The following is a 13,349-nucleotide window of genomic DNA, read 5'->3' as shown; positions in this document are numbered from 1 at the left end:
GGAATATTTTAGTATCAAGGGCTGAACAAAATGTTTGAATAATAAGGAAGTATATAAAATGGGAGCATTTCCTTGAGTAATTTGGAAAACATGGGAAAAATCATTAGCAAAAAGTAGGTTTGAACAGCCATTTTAATAGCCGTGAATCTGTAAAGGAGCTAACTTAAAACACCATTTTGCAGCATTTGACCTTTCTAATTAAAGACCTCCTTCCAGAGCTAACCATTTTGGTTGCCAGAGCCCAGCCCCAGTGAAAAAAAACATTCTTGCTTACACTTATGCTGCACTCTTATGAGAAAGTTCATTCCAAAGCACGAATGAAGATGTTCAGCCAATTTAATTACTAGATTGACTGAATATTCCTAAACCTGCTTGCCAGGTTCAGAGGCACACAGCCCATTATAAATGATTGTACCATTGTTGGATGGCATCCTAGGAAAGTACATTTGCCAGGACAGTCATAATCCAGGAAATAAATATGCTCTGTCCTGGAAATATATGGATGAAATAGAGCTCCTCACTTGCGGTGGATGTCATCTTGGCTTCATATCCACCCTTGGACAGACTTCCCCACAGATATGCACTTGAACTGAGATAATCACCATACTGGAGATGTATGTGCAGGAGGTGGATTGAAAAGATAGCGTGGGTGTGACAATGTGCAAGGTGAAAGGCCTTTGGTCTTTTATCGGAAAGAGCTTCATTTCAGATCTAGTGGGAGGATTTACTCATCAGCTGTCTTTGGTTATGTGGAACATGCAGCTCCCTGAGATTGCCCCCCACACCCAAATCAATTTGTTGCAGTGAGAGGAAGGCTCTCATCAGTCTGTTGTGCTGTCTACACATTCCAACCCATAATAGGGATTTCTCCATGTTGAAATGGAATTTTTCTCGTGGTTTTCAGCTAAGCGCTCTTTACCAAAGAGCTACTCAGCATGGTAAACCATAAACCTGCTATCGTGGCCACTTGACATTGGTAAAGATCCAGAAGTGCTTTTCACGGTAACTGAGGAGTTAAACATGATGTCCTGGCTATATTTAATTTGAAAAAAATACATTTTACTCAGCTAAGTCATGCCAGCAGTTTGAATTAGAGATAATATTTTCCTTACTCCAACCCCTGCTTTGCTATCTAATATTGATACATTTTATAAAGCATTTTAAGTTCCTTTGAGATGAAAAGCAGTGCAGAAATATAAGCTATTCTTAGGACTATAGATCTCCTTGACTTCCTCTTCATTCATCTTTATCTTGCAGTATGTTTGTATTCCAAATTTTCTTTCAGATCAGAAATGATGATTATCGAAGAGTCAGAAAGAAATAGGCAGTCCTCATTTATAATCTAGCTTCACCTGTAAACAGGTTCTAGGCTCAGATTTTAGTTAACTATGATGAAGCTGAAGATGCAACCTATTGTAGTCTGTCTGAAAGAGGTTCATTTCTGCCTTAATTACCTGAGAGCACCTTTGAACTCATATAGATTCTGTCTTTCCTGTACTATACCCCTCTTGTTTCTTGCACCTGTACAGGAAGTTGGATGCTTTCATTTATGATGCAGCAGTGCTAAACTACATGGCTGGCAGAGACGAAGGCTGCAAGCTGGTGACGATTGGGAGTGGGAAAGTGTTTGCCTCCACGGGCTATGGCATTGCCATCCAAAAGGACTCAGGCTGGAAGCGCCAGGTTGACCTTGCCATTCTGCAGCTTTTTGGAGATGGTAAGTGACAAGAAAAAGAGGAAATTGGAGTTTTCCTAAGAAATACCAAGTTTTGCATGTAAAAAAATTGAAGTTCCTAGCTCTGGTGCTTTAGATTTTATTTGAGAACAGGAAATTATTAACAACGGCTTGTTAGAGGCATTACACCAAAATGTTGATGGTGCAAGGTAGCAGTAACATCAAAAGCAATGTCAAAAGCACTAAAGGCTTCATAGAACCAGCTCAGATGTGTGTTTGAAAAATATCTTGTGTGAGGAATGTCCTGTAAAAACAGAATTTCTCTTGTGAACTTTTCACTACCTTTGAGGTTTAACCATGACCAAACCTACTAATTATGCTGGACTTCCCATGCTTATCCTATGCTTTATAGTTATAGATAGGATCAAGCCATGCAGAATTTACAAAATTAAAGGATAAATATTTCTGGGTGAAAGAGTTAACTGATATATTCCAAAACATCAAAAAACCCCAAAAAGGACTTAAGATTCAGTACCATATTTTGGAGTGAATTTTTAATCAGAACATTATAGTTACCTAGTTTATCTCATCGTTTACAGATAAGTTGCTATTATTAAGAAAAAAACTGTTCATGAGATAAGGAATTCCTTCCTAGAAAATATTTTCCAGACTTTCCCTTTCCATTTCATATTACATCTTGCTGTATCCTTTTCTTGAATAATCAAATTCACGGGTTATTTTATTTAGAAGTATTTCTTTTTTTTTTTTTTCTGAAATGTGAAAATAACATATGGTATAATAAATATGGAAAGAACATAGCTCTGATATACTTTAGCAGAAAATTGGCCACCTGATAGATAAGATGTTCTGTCTCCTAAACCGCCTAATATATATTATTTCAGGAAAAGGTGTAAGTTCTCCATAAAGCTTTAAAGACTGTGCTATGGCACCCCATAAATATGTGGAATTTTTTTCCCCTTGTGACTGAACTGGAAGTTGAAAATGTGAAAAACTAACTTTCCTAACAGCATGAAAAGAATTGCAAACCAGCAAAATTAGTTTGTTTCTGAATGTCTCAGTAGATGCTTGTGTGTGAGTGTTTATCTCTCTCTGTCGCCTCATGAAAATACCATAATGAGAGTAAGTGGGGTATGAAATTAGACTACAGAACATTTGTTCCTAGCAGATACAAATTAGTAATATTTTTGATTGGTCAAAGGGCTTTGAAGTGTTGAATTTGGACAAAATTGAAGGGAAAAAAAAAGAGGTAAAAATGCACAAATATTTTTGGGAACATTGCACCTAGTTTTAATGAGCTATGGATATGATGGAAACAAATTCAAAATCAGACCTCTTGATTTAAAAAAATCAGCATTTTGAATCTTGAGCTGGAAACATACGATCTTTTCATTTAGAAGTGAATAATTTTTGTCTACCAGTATCAGTCACTGATTTTTCCCTTCATTGACCTAATATGAAAGTGGAAGTTTCTGAGGCTTGGTCTTCAGTCATCTGGTAGACAACTTTCTCGGCATCTCACTGGAGTCATTTGGCAAGTGTGATAGCTATGTCCTGTGGTACAGCTTTTTGTGGCTAATATCTGGCTGTGGAAAAATCTTGTTGTTTTTCCTGTGACGCTGCCTGAGGCACCTGCCTCTATCAGAAAGGCAGTCAGGATATTTCATGGGTGTAATAGAGTGGAAGAAGAGCATGGCCACTGGAAATGACCTTAGATCAGCTTCTTGATTTCTGCCCCAGTTTGAACTCTTTAACTGTTGGAGGGCTATCTAACCTGTTTCTTTCCTTCTCTCTGTCTTTCTAGGGGAGATGGAGGAGCTGGAAGCACTGTGGCTCACTGGCATTTGTCACAATGAGAAGAATGAGGTTATGAGCAGCCAACTGGATATAGACAACATGGCAGGTGTCTTCTACATGCTGGGAGCAGCCATGGCCCTCAGTCTCATCACCTTCATCTGTGAGCATCTCTTCTACTGGCAATTCCGCCACTGCTTCATGGGCGTCTGCTCTGGCAAGCCTGGTGTGGTCTTCTCCATCAGCAGGGTGAGTGTCATTAGCTAGCGAGGAGGAACAGAGGATTTATTCAGACAGTTCTAGGTACTGGAGATGGTGAAATCCACCAAGACTGTCTAACACACAAGTGGCATGTTGTGGTGGTCTGCAATGTTAAAGGCTAGCATCTTTTCACTGTTAATGTTGCAAGAGCATCTAATGTTCTCCTGTGACATCTCTGGTCTCTGCTGGATTATAGTCATGGAAATTTCACATAGAAATTAAAATGCAATATAAAGAAAAGTTAGCTGTATCTGTCTGCTCCTCCAAAGTGAGTTGTGAGAAGGACAAATCTGGGGACAGTAAGTCAAGTAATGGTGGATAACATGATTAGAAATTCAAAGGTTTTTCATTGTCCTATATATTACAGCTGTTCAGCTGACCTTATGTTAACTAGAAGTGTGCTATCATGGACAGTCAGAAGTCTGTAACCAAAAGTCATGCCTTAAACCATGCAAAAATGCTTCAGAGAGAATAACCACATGAACTCAGCAATTGCTTTATGCAAATCTTCCTTAGGGTATAATATTTACATTTAAAGTAGATTCTAGTCATTTCTGAGTCATCTTTCTGCTATTAGTGTCACTAGCAGTGTCCCATTTGGACCTTTTTTTTTCTTCTTTCAAGCCACTGGTCTCTTTTCCTAATCCATTCTGAAGTGAGGTCAAATCTCTGCATTTTTGACCTCAGTGCCTGATGCAGCAGAATTAACTTTGATTGTGCAAGGAGAATATAATTGCTACATAACATACTGTTGAGGAGAAATGACAAAGCCTTTTGAACGCAAGGGCACAGGCTCTCTTTTATATTGTTAGTTTCTAACCTGGTTTAGTCTGGAGATGAGATGAGGGATTGTGTTTGGTGATCCTTATCTTAGTACAGATTCTGTCATTCTAGGGTTATCTGTTAGACCTGGGCCAGGTTGGTGAAAAGTTTAAAAAGTGTTAATTATCTGCTAGTTGCTGAGAAACCATGGTAACTTGATGTGATGGCGTCCATTTCGCAACTGGCAATCAGCAAGCGCCATTTGGCAGGCCAGGGAATAAATGAGACCCTTTCCTTCTGCTCCTAGAGGTAGCCTTTGCTAACAGTCTGTGTCATGGATGAAATGTAGAGGAATCAGGCACTTCTGCTGTCTGATTTGAGGTTGAATAGAGGACTTTCACTTTCAGGGATGTCAATTTGGAGCCTGTTATCACTGTTAAATTTAACAGAATGCAATTAAAAATTCTGTTGTACCTCACTCAACCAAACGCAAAAGACCTAAATACCTATTCTGCAGTCCTGCTCTTTCTCTGTTTCCTTTTCTAGTCTGTACAGGTGATTAATGTAGCTAAGTTTATGACAAATGAAGCTGTTCCCTTTTTAAGATAGCTCCTGTCTTGTTGATTCACTGATGTCCAGATGAATTTCAAGGGCCAAAACAGGCTTTCTTCCTCTCATCCACAGAGAATCATTTGTCTTGATGGTTTTGTTCCCAAGGATATTATTTTCCCCATTTGCAATTCCATGTTACACCTACTACATTTGAGTAACTTACAGATGCAAGCAGATATTTCTGCATCCTACAGATATGACACGAAGCAAAGCAGAGGAAGAGGAATGAAGGGGAAGGAAAAAATGTGAGGAGCAAGAAAGAGGGGCAAGGGTTGGTACAGTAGATCTGATTTCTTTTGATTTGATTGTGCTTCATGACGGAAGGCTAGTAGGCCTTGCTCTCCTACAGGAACATGCTGTTGCTGCCCAGGATGCTTCCCAGTCCAGGTCCTCTGTCATGTATTCTTTGCAGGACCACTCACCTTCCTGCTTTCTTTCATTTCAGGGTATCTACAGCTGCATCCACGGTGTGGCCATTGAGGAACGTCAGTCAGCAATGAACTCCCCCACGGCGACTATGAACAACACCCATTCCAACATCCTCCGCCTGCTTCGAACAGCCAAGAACATGGCCAACCTGTCAGGGGTCAATGGCTCACCTCAGAGTGCCCTAGACTTTATCCGCCGTGAGTCATCGGTCTACGATATCTCTGAGCACCGCCGCAGCTTCACCCACTCAGACTGCAAGTCCTACAACAATCCTCCCTGTGAGGAGAACCTCTTTAGTGACTATATTAGCGAGGTGGAAAGGACATTTGGCAACCTCCAACTGAAGGACAGCAATGTGTATCAGGACCACTACCACCACCACCACCGCCCCCACAGCATTGGCAGCACCAGCTCCATCGATGGGCTGTACGACTGTGACAACCCGCCCTTCAATGCCCAGTCGCGGTCCATTGGGAAGAAGCCCTTAGACCTGGGGTTACCCCCTGCCAAACACAGCCAGCTGGGTGACCTTTATGGCAAGTTCTCCTTCAAAAGTGACCGCTATGGGGGCAGCGGGGCCCATGACGACTTAATCCGCTCGGACGTCTCTGACATTTCCACTCACACGGTCACCTATGGCAACATCGAGGGCAATGCAGCCAAGCGGCGGAAGCAGCAGTACAAGGACAGCCTGAAGAAGCGCCCAGCCTCCGCCAAGTCCCGGCGGGAGTTTGATGAGATAGAGCTGTCCTACCGCCGGCGCCCGCCCCGCTCGCCTGACCACAAACGCTACTTCAGGGACAAGGAAGGGCTACGGGACTTCTACCTGGACCAGTTTCGGGCCAAGGAGAACTCACCGCATTGGGAACACGTGGACCTAACAGATATCTACAAAGAGCGGGGAGATGAGTTTAAGCGTGACACGGGAGGAGGAGGGGGTGGATCCTGCACCAACAGGGCCCACCACAAGCATGGCTCAGGCGAGTTTGGCGGAGGCAACGAGCACAAGCATGGGGTTGTGAGTGGGGTCCCGGCACCGTGGGAGAAGAATCTGACCAATCTAGACTGGGAGGACCGGCCTGGGGCTAATTTCTGTCGCAGTTGCCCTTCTAAGCTGCACAACTACACGCCATCAGTGGTGGGGCAGAACTCCACCCGCCAGGCCTGCATCCGCTGTGAGGCCTGCAAGAAAGCAGGCAACCTGTACGACATCAGTGAGGACAACTCGCTCCAAGAGCTGGACCAGCCACCTGCCCCTGTGCCCGTGGCCACCAGTGCCACCTCCTCCTCCAAATATCCTCAGAGCCCTTCCAATTCTGCCTCTAAGGTGCAGAAGAAGAACCGCAACAAGCTTCGCCGGCAGCACTCCTACGATACCTTTGTGGACCTGCAGAAGGATGACTCAGCCCTGGCCCCCCGCAGCGTCAGCCTCAAGGACAAGGGCCGCTTTTTGGAGGGGAGCCCCTACGCCCACATGTTTGAGATGCCAGCCAGTGAGACCACATTTGCCAACAACAAGTCCTCAGTGCCCGCCACCAGCTACCACCACCACAACAACCCCGGCAGCAGCGGGGGTTACATGCTCAGCAAGTCGCTCTACCCCGACCGGGTCACCCAAAACCCTTTCATCCCCACTTTTGGGGATGACCAATGCTTGCTCCACGGCAGCAAATCTTATTTCTTCAGGCAGCCTGTGGTGGCAGGAGGGCCCAAAGCCAGGCCAGACTTCCGAGCCATCGTCACCACCAACAAGCCGGTGGTCTCAGCCCTTCATGGGGCTGTGCCAGCCCGTTTCCAGAAGGACATCTGTATAGGGAACCAGTCCAACCCCTGTGTGCCTAACAACAAAAACCCCAGGGCTTTCAATGGCTCCAGCAACGGGCATGTTTATGAGAAACTCTCCAGTATTGAGTCTGACGTTTGAGTGAGAGGGGAGGAACACGGGGAGGGACTGGGGGTGTATGTGGAGTGTGGGAGGGTGGGGTGGGATCAACCCCGTCGGCTACTCTCCGGGGTCATCCTTAGTTTGTGGGATACTGGAGTTCTGAGTAGTGCAGCACTGGTGACAAGTGCCACCTCTTTGGTTTCCCCTCTCCCTCCTCCTCCTTCCTACCCCTCCCCATTTTATCTCTTTTTCCATGTTCTCGCTCCTCCCATTCTCCTCCATTCCTGGCCATTGCACTTTACAGTGATGTCGGAGTTGGATATCCTCATTTGTGATTTCAGGAAGGAGAGAAAAAGGCAAGGAAGGGATGGGCTGAGGGGGAGGCGGCAGTGACTCTAGCATTTCACTCTTGCTGGCTCCTGGCAGAGAAGGGCATGTGCATGCACATGAGTGTGTGTGGCAGGAGGAGACAGCAGAAGCAGTGTAATGGACATGCAAGAAAACATGCTTGCTCAGGCAACTCTTCCTAAAATTGCCTAGAAAAGAGTAGTGTTTGAAGATGTGGAGAAAGTGAAGGGTGAATAACACGACTAACTTGATGATGCACTTATATGTTAGCTATACTGAGGTTCTTGTTACATTATTTTGTGAAGACTATGGGGGTTTAGGGCTGAAATATATATATATTTGCGTATATGCTGAGAAATTTTAAGCTAAAATTTTGAATTGTCTGCTGGGGGGCGTGGTGGGAGGGGGAGAAGACTTGTCTGCAGGTCTGGCTAGTGGTTTCACTGTGGCTATTATAGCCTTTGATTCTGTGGCAGACTAGTGGGGGAGATGGAAAGTAAGTGGGGTCTGGGTTTGAGAAAGCAACCCAGGAGTCAAGGAGGCTCCTGGGATCTCTGACAGAGGATGCTGGTTTGCACTGAAATGTGAGGAGTTTGGGGAAAGGGGCGCAGGGTTGGTTTGTTAGCTGTGAATTGCTCAGTGGCTGTGACATACTTCAAGGGTGGGAGCAGTGTATAGGATGGGTTAGCCTATACACGAGTATATACAATAACTTTATACTTGAAATGTCTGTGGAGAAAGCAAAATAAACCCACAATCCTGTAAGATGTCTGGATAACAAACACAGTGGAACAGAGCTAAAGGGTAGGGAAAGGTGGGGAGTTTTGTCACTGTCACTTCAGGGGACACCAAGCCTGTTTTGGCATGTCCTGTCAGTGAGGAGTGCAGGGCAAAAAGAGTTTTCATCCTTCTGCCCTCTCTACCCTGGCTGGCAGGTTGGAAGAGAAGAAATAGTGTGCCCTCTGCCAATGCTGGCGTGATGCTAGAGAGGAAAAAAAATGCCAAGAAAGGGTGTGTGTGGTGGTGGTGGTGGTGCTGGTGGACTGTTTCAATGCCTCCTTGCACAAGTGGAAATGGGAGGAGGGTGTGTGCACCTATGGGAACTACATATGTATATTTACTATTGAATGTACAGGGGAAGAACACTGCTTGTCTTCCTGGGAAGGGATTTGCTTGAATAAATGCCAGAGAGCACAGAAGCTTGTGCCAAGGGCTGAAGACAAGATGCGCAAGGCTGAGATGCGTGTATACATGTACGTGTGCCTCTGTGTGCGAGAGAGAGAGATACTAGCACAGGTGCAAAGCTGGAATAGCCTAGGGTTTCCCGTCCCTGCAGTTGTAGTGACAGCTTTCCTGGTGCATTTAGTATCGAAAAGAGTGTTTTTTACTTTCCATTGTATCATTTTAGATGCAAGTTAAACTAAAGGAAAGGAAGCAATGGTAGGAGTGAGGAGCTGAACTCCCGTTTCATGTAACTTCTTCCTCCTGAAGTGGGGGTGTGGGCTGATATCTCCCATCCTAATAGATATGGCAAAGTCTCTCCTGCTTATCCTAGGTCTGTCTCAGTGTCTCGATGACCATGGCTCACCAGGGGGAGGGTTGAGAGAGCCCTGTGCTGAGGGCATAGGGACACTGCTGGGGACTGACTCTGAAAGGAGATGGCAGCCCCATCTTTCTGAGCCACATTTCTTGGAGCTGAAAGCCACCTCTCACATTCCTCACTGCACCCTGGTTGATTTTATCTTATCTTTATCTTTTTAAGCCAACAAAAGGCCTTTTATTTATTTACCTATTTATTTTATTTATTTTTTAAATCTGGGGTGGGAGGAGGGTGGGATTTGCTTGTAAAGTCAAAGAGTATGAGGAGAGGGTGGGCAGGGTTGGTGAGGGGAGTATTTTCTTATATTTCACTGAGGAGGGAAGAGGGGAGAGTCTTTGTAATGCCACCCCTTAGTCTTCGGGGTAAGGGAACTTCTTATTCTTTTCCTCTTCTCTCATCGCAAGGACAAAAAGCAAAAGGAAAAAAAAAAAAAAAGAAACCAAACAAATTAACAGAGCGATCTGCAATCCAGAACACATGGCAGCTTGTCAGATGCCTCTGACAGTGGCCACTGAGAAGGCGTTCCTTTCATTTGTAAATATTTCTTTTTTATTGCGTTTTTGTATAAATTGGTGTTTCTCTTCTCGTGAATATTCAGGTTGTGGGGTGGGAGGGAGGGGAAGTTTGTTTCCATTCTGTTTGTTTTCTATGACTTTTCAGGTTGTGTTTTTGGAAGCGGTTTACGCGGGTCGAGGCCGTATGAATGAGGAGAGAGAGAGAGAGAGAGAGAGAGAGAGAGAGAGACCATGTGTGTTGTGTTTCCCCAGAGGCCCCCCGTATTGCCCTGTCACCTTTATCTTCATGAATGGAAGACGCCGGAACGTCACTTCAAGCCTTGCCAGCAGGGTTTCATGTTTTGATGGGAAGACCCCCAGTCCTTTTTTGCATATAAACTCTCTGTACCAGCATCTCTCTGTGGAGTTTGGGCCTCAAGGCACTACCCTGTCTTGATAGTGGTGGGGTGAACCATCAAGTTGGCTGCTCAGGTTGGACCATCACTTTGACATTAAGAGACTTCTCCAATGCTACTTTGGTTTAGAAATCTTGGACCTGGGAAAGCTCGTGATAATTTCTGGTATTTCCTAAGGGCTTGAGGGGGAGCTTGACAGCTGGCAAGGGCAGCTAATCTCTTTGGCGGTTATCTAGGTACTTTTCCGTCCCTCCCCACCTGGAACGAGGAAACCTGGAGGGTGGCTCTGCAGGGAAATTAAGCCGAAAACAAACCAAAAAGAAGTTAATGGAACTTTTTTCAAATCTCTTCTTAAAGGTTATGATTTTTGTGTTCTGGGGTGAAAGTTGGTTCGTATTTTCTCTGAACTGATCTGTCCCTTGTTCCACTGATCGGCAAATGATAGTTTGCCAAAATCATTATCTAGTGTTGATACTGTTGTAGCACTGTTAACACTCCGAGTGCTCTGCAAATATTAACTGTGCCACAAACCACTCAAATGAATGCTCTAGGGCAACCAGAAAAGAACTGAAAATTCTGAACTGAAGCACTGGTCTAACCACAGGAGCCTGGTATTTTGCCTTGTCCCATATTAGACAGGCCACGTGTCCATCAGGTTAATTCTTTCTCCTGTAAGCGATCTTTTCTGGTTGCTTTGTTTATTTTAGTTCTGACAGGTCAACAAGTTTTGGGACAGAGACAAAGGGGAGGGACTGGGAGGGGGGAGGGTGTAATTCATAATCCAGAAAATAAATCAATGATGTTATTAAACTCTGATTATATATTTAGAATTTTAGATTTGGTGTATTTTCATTCTAAGTATTCAAGTGAATCTATCAGGTAATAGCAGCAGCAGGTGTTGTCTATACTAGAAAACCACCCATATGCTGTTTATTACCTGTCCAGAAAATAATGGAATTTCATACCAGAGCTTGACAAAACTCCACATCCCCTCCCTTGCCATTTCTCTCTCCCTTGTGTAGAAACACCAGTATTTTCTGGGGCATTGGCTGGGAACATTTCCCCTCTCTGAAGGCTTCTGCATACAAGAATACCCAGCAAAAAACCATTGTGTCCTCTACAGTTTGGTGACCTCTACTGTATATTTGCAGCCAACCTCCTGGGAAAGATTAGGAACCTTCGGCAATGTTTCTGACATTCGACTCCTCACTCTAGCCCCAGGCATGGCTCTCTGAGCTGTATTTTCATGAGCCATGTTCTTCTGAAGTGGTACTGGAGTGTATGTACTCAGCCGAAGGAGGATGTGTATGAAGGAGATGGAGGAAATATTCAAAAAATATCAGAAATGTGCCATGCACAGTGGAAAGCAGCTAGCAGGTAGAACTTGCAGCCGTGGATCTCCACATCATAAACCTTCTTAGAGTATTCACACCAGCTTTTTACTGTAGTGCAACACAACACAGGCTGGTGTAGTAGTTCTCCGTCTCCCATCATGCCTCCCAGTGAGGGCAATATCAGAACTTGCCATGTCACATCATAAGTAGGAAAGACAAGCTGCAGTCAGGACTTGTTGTCAGTTGAGACAATGAAGCACACCGGACACACCTCCTCAGCAAAAACCATTCTGTTCTTTCTGATAATCCAGCATGCATCGTCAGAACTCTCCGGGCGAGAACCCCAATGGTTTCAAAACGCTCAGCAATATGCAAGTATGAAGTTTGCCCATAGGGAACTGATATTTCAATTTCCAGCATGTGGGGAGAGGAAGACTCCTTTGTGATGTCCTGAAGGATTTGTTGGAGGAGTTAAGAGTTGCCAGGATGGGCCTCTCTGCTTTTGACTTCTTTAGCAATGCATGCTGATGTTGAGCCCCTCACTTCAAGACGACACTAGCATCCATCTTGAATAAAGCCCCTTGTACCTTCAAATCAGGGTTGCTTCTCACAGGAACATTGCCAGCAAAAGAGAGAGAGGGGGATAGAGAATCAATATGATGGTGGTGACAGGTTAGAGTGATCAGAGATACCTCAGGGATCTTTATAGGCAAGTCTTTGCTTTAGAGCTTTCTATCAAATGTGGCATATCCTCCCACCTCCATTGCTTATCAACAGATGGAAGAAAGCCTGGGAACACAGCCAATGATCAGACTTAGGCTTTTCACACATCCTCCACTCCAGTCAAGCAACCTTTGATGAGCCCTTCCCATGGAGAAGGGTGGGAGGTTGCACTTCTCCACGTATTTATGGTTGCCAAAAATAAAAGAAAAAGGGAAGGGGATAAAGATGAGCAGTGGTGATGAAGGGATTTTGTGCTGACTCTCTGCACCATCGTTCTAAGGAATTACACTTCACCCTTCCTGCTCAATCCAAGCTGGCAAAGGGTAGGGTCTAGTTATGCTGCCTCTCCATGGCATATGCCTAGCTCACCACAGGAGCCCCTGGGAGCTCTGTGCGAGAAAGGAACAGGATTGCTGGCAACAAATGGGGACGGACTCCAAGCCACGACCTCTGTCTGCACCCACTCTTTCCCATAAGTGCTTCCCTGCTGCTGAACACACCTGGCGTGTCCACCTGGAACACACCTACCATGCTGCTGGATGCTGCAGGGCACATTGAGATAGTAACTAGTGGGACCCTGTTGTTGTCCCCACAAGGGCTTATTTTCAATTTGCAGCCAAATAGATTTCCAAGCCATAGACCCTCGCTGCATTCACCCACCTACACTTCCCTGTGGCTCCCTCCCTCCTTCCCCATCAAAGGCAAACTGGGGCACTGACTGTCTCACTGGCAATACGAATACTATTGCTTCATCTTCATCACGGGCTCTCTGGACCTTCCCGGGGCTGACTGCAGACAGACCTGGGTGTCTGCGATTAGAACGGCAACAATGGCAACAACAAAACACACTTTGCAATTGGCTTTTAGTTCTTTCTTCAAGTCTTGAGCATCCCTAAATTCCTCTCCTAGCCATGCCATTTGAGTGAATTCTGGCACTCTTCTGTCATTGCTGACAACAAAATGGACACAGCATGAACCTGCTTGTGTATAGAAAACGG

The 13,349-nt window shown here is 44.9% G+C and overlaps 1 protein-coding gene across 1 annotated transcript in view; it reads left to right on the top strand.

Annotated features, from left to right (window-relative positions):
• The window catches only part of GRIN2B (glutamate ionotropic receptor NMDA type subunit 2B), a 205,278-nt gene extending 197,803 nt beyond the window's left edge, over positions 1 to 7,475 (top strand). The window contains exons 11-13 of the mRNA XM_086740101.1: positions 1,530 to 1,717; positions 3,498 to 3,736; positions 5,568 to 7,475. Coding sequence (XP_086596227.1) covers positions 1,530 to 1,717; positions 3,498 to 3,736; positions 5,568 to 7,475 — 2,335 coding nt within the window. The remainder of the gene's footprint in view (positions 1 to 1,529; positions 1,718 to 3,497; positions 3,737 to 5,567) is intronic.
• The last annotated feature ends 5,874 nt before the right edge of the window (positions 7,476 to 13,349 follow it).

The sequence above is a fragment of the Chlamydotis macqueenii genome, chromosome 1 (genome assembly GCF_036417535.1).
Source record: "Chlamydotis macqueenii isolate bChlMac1 chromosome 1, bChlMac1.mat, whole genome shotgun sequence".
In the NCBI taxonomy this organism is placed as follows: Eukaryota; Metazoa; Chordata; class Aves; order Otidiformes; family Otididae; genus Chlamydotis; species Chlamydotis macqueenii.
The sequence above is the reverse complement of the archived record's forward strand: the minus strand, read 5'-3'. Positions and strand labels throughout refer to the sequence as shown.